The sequence below is a fragment of the Zingiber officinale genome, chromosome 3B, assembly GCF_018446385.1.
Source record: "Zingiber officinale cultivar Zhangliang chromosome 3B, Zo_v1.1, whole genome shotgun sequence".
Lineage (NCBI taxonomy): Eukaryota > Viridiplantae > Streptophyta > Magnoliopsida > Zingiberales > Zingiberaceae > Zingiber > Zingiber officinale.
This window is the reverse complement of record NC_055991.1, coordinates 77,251,624-77,257,100: the sequence shown is the minus strand read 5'-3', so window position 1 is coordinate 77,257,100 and position 5,477 is coordinate 77,251,624. Positions and strand designations below refer to the sequence as shown.

Genomic DNA, 5,477 nt, shown 5'->3' with positions numbered 1-5,477 from the left:
TGACACCAACGCGAGTTTTCATAAATATTGAGGGCGTAAAGTGATATTTCTTTGGCTATTTCAAAAGGGCAATTTAGTCAACTCAAGTGATGATGCGTCGACTCATGTTCTTTGGATGAACGCCACCCACCTTCGCATGCGTTCCGATAAGAGAGAATGGGGGCTGCGCGGCCCCGCTCCTGCGTCTGAATCCCTTTCTCCGCTCCGTTACTGATCGGCCTGCGTGTGGTAGGCTTGTCGGAGACGAGATCAAGAGCCGTTTCGTTCGCGGAAGCACCGATCTGAGGTAACCCTCTCCCATTTATTCGTTCTTCGCCTTCCATAAGCATTCTTTTGTCGTTCTCTTTCCAAGTGATTTTGGGGGTTGTAATAACAATACCTTAAGAATCTCCTTTTCGGAAGATCGATTAGGTGATCCGCGAATCTTGGAATTCTCTGGATTATACTTGTTTGTTTGAAATATTTTGGGTCGTAACGCTTCTAATTGGAATAAAAGGGTTATCTTTGCATTAAAGAAAGCGATTTGAGGAATTCTGGGGGCATTTAGTAAAATTGGATTTGTCTTTCCAAACATTTGGGACCAAAGGTGGGGTTTGTGTTTGATAATGGACGTTGATGGTGGAAAAGTATAGCCAATTGCATTCATCGAAGAGCGATGTTCTACCATAGAGGACAAGGGATGATTGCCAATAAGAGTCTTGATTGGTTGTTGGTAGATTTGCTATTTCGAATTTCTTCAGTCTTCTATTAAAGTTTAGACACGAAAAGGGGTTTGAAGATTGTGCAAACTATCATAATGATGAAAACAACAAAACACTAAGTTGCAATAGCTTGTGTACAATAGGAGACCTGGCCAGCAGACATGAATCATATTAACTTTATCAGGTTCCAAGTAGCTAGAAAATTTTATGCCCTTGCACCCCCATGTTGTGACTGTTGTCTTGCTCACTTCTTCATATCCAGATATTATCTATGCATTTGGATAAGTATCCTGTTTATGTTTTTCGATGTACTGAAATCCACAAGCTGCTACTTCTGATCCTATCTTGGTGCTTTCTAGTTACCTCTGCCTCTACACTCCTGTTTCGAATACTGAAATCCATATTAGAGATGTTCTGTGCTTACCAACTATTCCTTTTTCTTACCATCGGCGGTCTTTTGTATCTCCTTGCAATTAATTTATAGATTTTTCAGTTTATTTGTAACTAACTCTTCTTCTCATGATTCCTTCCATTGGACTGAAATGGTATCGAAATTTGACTTTGTTCACTTATGTCTAAACGTTTTCATTTCTTAACTGTCTTTCACCGCCATGCATCGAGTTGGATTTTCTTGCTTTTGTAAAGAATATCAGCCACATCTGTATTTGTATTACCATGTGTACTCTTCATGATTTTAGTTTTTAAGCTAATCCTTTTGGTTTTAGTTGTGTTATTTGATTTTCGGTTACAAGATGATTTTAAATTTTACATGTTTTTCTTCTTAGTTGCTGACAGATATTGACTGTCATAAGTTGTCACTTCCAATCATCCTGTTCTTTGATTGAGAAATGTACACACAAAGAAGAGGAGGATAGTAGGATCCTTTCCTTCCTAGAGAAGAATCTCGTTAGATATTCTCACATTGCCCTAAAATCAATAGCAAGCGCAGTCACAAGATCTGGTTTCTTTTGAGTCGAAGTATGCAATTTGCTCATGTGTCTTAGCACTTAACAATTCGTCATGGTTACTTTGTTTACCTTTCTTCATTTCTTTTCCTTTTGTGTCAGTATTTGGCATCCTTCTTATTTCTTCATGTTAATGGCTGTAAACATACTTTCTTTATCACCCTCAGTTGAATGCTCTATTCAATCCTAGTTGTTCGTACTTAATTGCTTTTTTTTTTCAAAGATTAGCAAATTTTTCCTCGCCAACTATTCAATTTGCAAGTATCATACTTTTCGTGGAATTATTATTTTTTTAAATATTCTACAGATTAATGCTTTCTTGTGGAACTACTGTAACCTATCCCGTGGAGTTTGTTTCTACATATATAATTTTGCTTCATGCTCTGATGATCTAGAATATAATTTATAACTGTTGATTGACTAAGTTTAATTGTATGGTTGGCTATTTTGAAAGCTCCCGTGCTTAGACCTTGTTTTTGTAAGGAGCTGTGCAAGATTTTACATATAGTGAAAAACATAAAATTTTGTGTTAAATTCAAGTAATCTTTTATCGGTTTGAACTAGCATGGTTCTTATTTTCATTGCCACAAGTGGTTTCCTAGTCCTTTTACAGAATTTACAGACTCTTGGTTAACTGTTTCTAAACTTTCTATCATGAGTATGTATTTTCCGGTCAATTCAGTATCCCTTTGGATCTCTTGGATCATAAACCACTTTACATTTGAATGTAGCAACAATTCAAAGGTTGATAAATTTCACTACCATGTAGATCAATCATCTATCAACCGGCACCCTTGATTTGTTTGAAAGAAGAATCACAACATGCTAGATTTTGTATTTTGTGCTTGTTATGATGCATAAATGCATTATAGTCTCTTAGTCTATTTGTGCTTAATGACAGGATTGTTGAAACGATTTGCATAAGTGCAATGACCGGTTGATAAAAGATGAAGCGGATGCTATCCCGAAATTCTCAACCATTGTGGTGGGACAGATATATTAGCCCAAAAAACTCCAAATGGCTTGCGCAAAATCTTGAAAGTAAGAACACAAAACATAACTCTAATCCACTTCTCTTAGAAAAAGAAAGGAAGAAAGCAAACTAGAAGCTGTTCACATTCTTTGGATGCTCCAAAATCTTCCACAAAGTTGTTTCGGTTTATCAATTCCTAAAAGCAAACTAGAAGCTGTTTACATTTCTTTGGATGCTCCAAAATCTTCCACAAAGTAGTTTCTGTTTATCAATTCCTAAAAGCAACTAGAAATTGTTTACATTTCTTTGGATGCTCCAAAATCTTCCACAAGGTAGTTTCTAGAAGCAAACTAGAAGTTGTTTACATTTCTTTAGATGCTCCAAAATCTTCCACAAAGTAGTTTTTGTTCATCAATTCCTAAAAGCAAGCTAGAAGTTATTTGCATTTCTTTGGATGCTCCAAAATTTTCCACAAAATAGTTTCTGTTTATCAATTCCTAAAAGTCAACTAGAAGTTGTTTCATTTCTTTGGATGCTCCAAAATTTTCCGCAAAGCAGTTTCTGTTTATCAATTCCTCCTTGCACATGCATAGATGCTAGTGAAAACTAATGCCTAGCATTTATGTGATCAGTTCAAGATTCTCTGATTTATAAAATTTTCTTACATGTTTAACTTTTCTCGACCTCTGCAGAGATGGACCGGTGTGTCAAGAAGATGCTGAAATTGACTGAAGAGGATGGTGATTCATTTGCAAAGAAAGCTGAAATGTACTACGAGAAGCGCCCCCAGCTGATATCCAATGTCGAGGAGTTCCACCGCATGTATCGTGCTCTGGCTGAGCGTTATAGCCAAGTAACCAGTGAGCTCCGCAAGAGCATTGAATCAGATCTAAAATCTCAACGTTCATGGAATGGATCTGATTGTCTTACAGATCCATCTTCTCCTTCATCTATGCACATTTCAGAGCTAACTCCTGAGTTAAAGCTTTCTCCCGAGCGAAAGGTGCTACAGCCCCAGCTCATTCCAAGGGCTGCTGGGTTTGATTTCTTCCTTCCATCTAGATGCAGTCATGGTCTTTCTAGGAAGAACAGTTATGGTTCCTTTACATACACAGAATCTGATTCTGAGCCAGAGCTTGAAGAGATCAATGAAGAAAGTGAAGATGACTTTTCCTTTAGCCGGCAACGGAGGATTCACGATCTAAAATATAAGCTTCAGAAGGCAAGGGAGAAGCGTAAAATCCAAGAACACAACAGCCAGCATCATGACTCCAGCCTTAAAATTGCATCCTTGGAGAAAGATCTATCTGCTGCAGATGAGAAACTTCACTCTGCAGAAACTGATATCTGGAATCTCAAAAATAAGCTTGGGATCGCTAATGCTTCTTTAGACATTAAGATCACAGAATTAAATTTGGAAAAGGAGAAGGTTTTCAACTTGGAGGAAAATATTATGGAGCTGCAAGAAGAAATCTTTGGCCTTTCGCATGAAACTGTGATTCTAAAGGGTGCAACAAAGTCTGCTGCTAGGCAACTCAACTCTGAGCTATTGTATCATGAATCCTTTGTTGAAGAACTCAAAAGTAAACTAAATTTTACTGAAGTAAAGTTTATCCATGAGAAGTCCAGCCTTGAAGCTTCAATTGCAGACTTGGAAGGTGTTAACAAGGGATTAAAAACAGAAGTAGAAAAGGCATCACACGAAAAATTGTTACTCAAACTCTGCATTTCTGAGCTGGAGCATATGATTCACGAGCTGAAAGACTCAAACACTGATTCCGTTGACAGAACTTTGCAGGAGAAGTCAGCACCTGAGTATGATCTTTCTTCCCTCTCCCTGTCCAATTCACTCCTTGGAGCTAGGCTTGCCGCGTTATATAACGAAATGAGGCAGCTTGTAGCTGACAAAATTTGTGAATGCAATGAGAAACAAAAGTTAATTGCTACATTAAATGGAAATCTAGATGCTCTAAACCTGAAAGTCGCCATTCTGACAACCGAGAAACAAGAGCTCGCTTCCAAGATACATTCCCTTCTCAATGACCAGCTACTGCAGATGAAGCAGCAACTGCATCAGTTGCACTTGGAACGTGCAAAGCTGTTCATGGAGATCCAAACAAGCAATCAAACTATTTCAGATTTGCAATCAAGAGTAAAAGAGCTTGAGGAAGAGGTAGCGAGGCAGAAGCTCACAATTTTAGATGGTGAGGAGCGAAAAAGGGAGGCAATAAGGCAGCTTTGCATCTCACTAGAGCATTACTGCGACAGGTATCATCAACTCAGGCATTTGTTGCTAGGTGATCATCTTGGTTAAGATCAATTTTAACGAAGAGGTAGCGAGGCAGAAGCTCACAATTTTAGATGGTGAGGAGCGAAAAAGGGAGGCAATAAGGCAGCTTTGCATCTCACTAGAGCATTACTGCGACAGGTATCATCAACTCAGGCATTTGTTGCTAGGTGATCATCTTGGTTAAGATCAATTTTTTTCTTCTTTTTGTTGGTAAGAGGAATGCAAACCTTGGTATTTCAGAGTTTGGTATAGAAGTTGTCAGTGCAAGTTTCTTGTGTTCTTCTCAATATCAGTTTCAGTTCCAATTTGTCGGTCAAATTGGAGAATTAAACTGTATCTGCATTTACATAGAGATATATCATTGAAAGATGTAACATGATACTTATACTTAGAGAATCAGGTTTTGTGTGATTAGATTGTACATGGTTGCCCTTCTCAAGCAAGAACAGTTGAAATGTTTTATACCTTTTAGCGCATTCTCGTCTAAATAATCTTAATGTATCGTGTTGGGCTAATCACAAATCAAACCGAGATGTTGAAGATGATGA

General features: G+C 37.9%; 1 protein-coding gene across 1 annotated transcript; it reads left to right on the top strand.

Annotated features, from left to right (window-relative positions):
* Nucleotides 1-2,588: 2,588 nt before the first annotated feature.
* LOC121968373 (protein NETWORKED 4B-like) lies at nucleotides 2,589-5,022 on the top strand. The gene is made up of 2 exons (XM_042518783.1): nucleotides 2,589-2,707; nucleotides 3,332-5,022. Exons 1-2 carry the CDS (start codon nucleotides 2,614-2,616, stop codon nucleotides 4,951-4,953), a joined length of 1,716 nt encoding a protein of 571 aa, XP_042374717.1. The 5' UTR covers nucleotides 2,589-2,613; the 3' UTR covers nucleotides 4,954-5,022.
* Nucleotides 5,023-5,477: the final 455 nt, after the last annotated feature.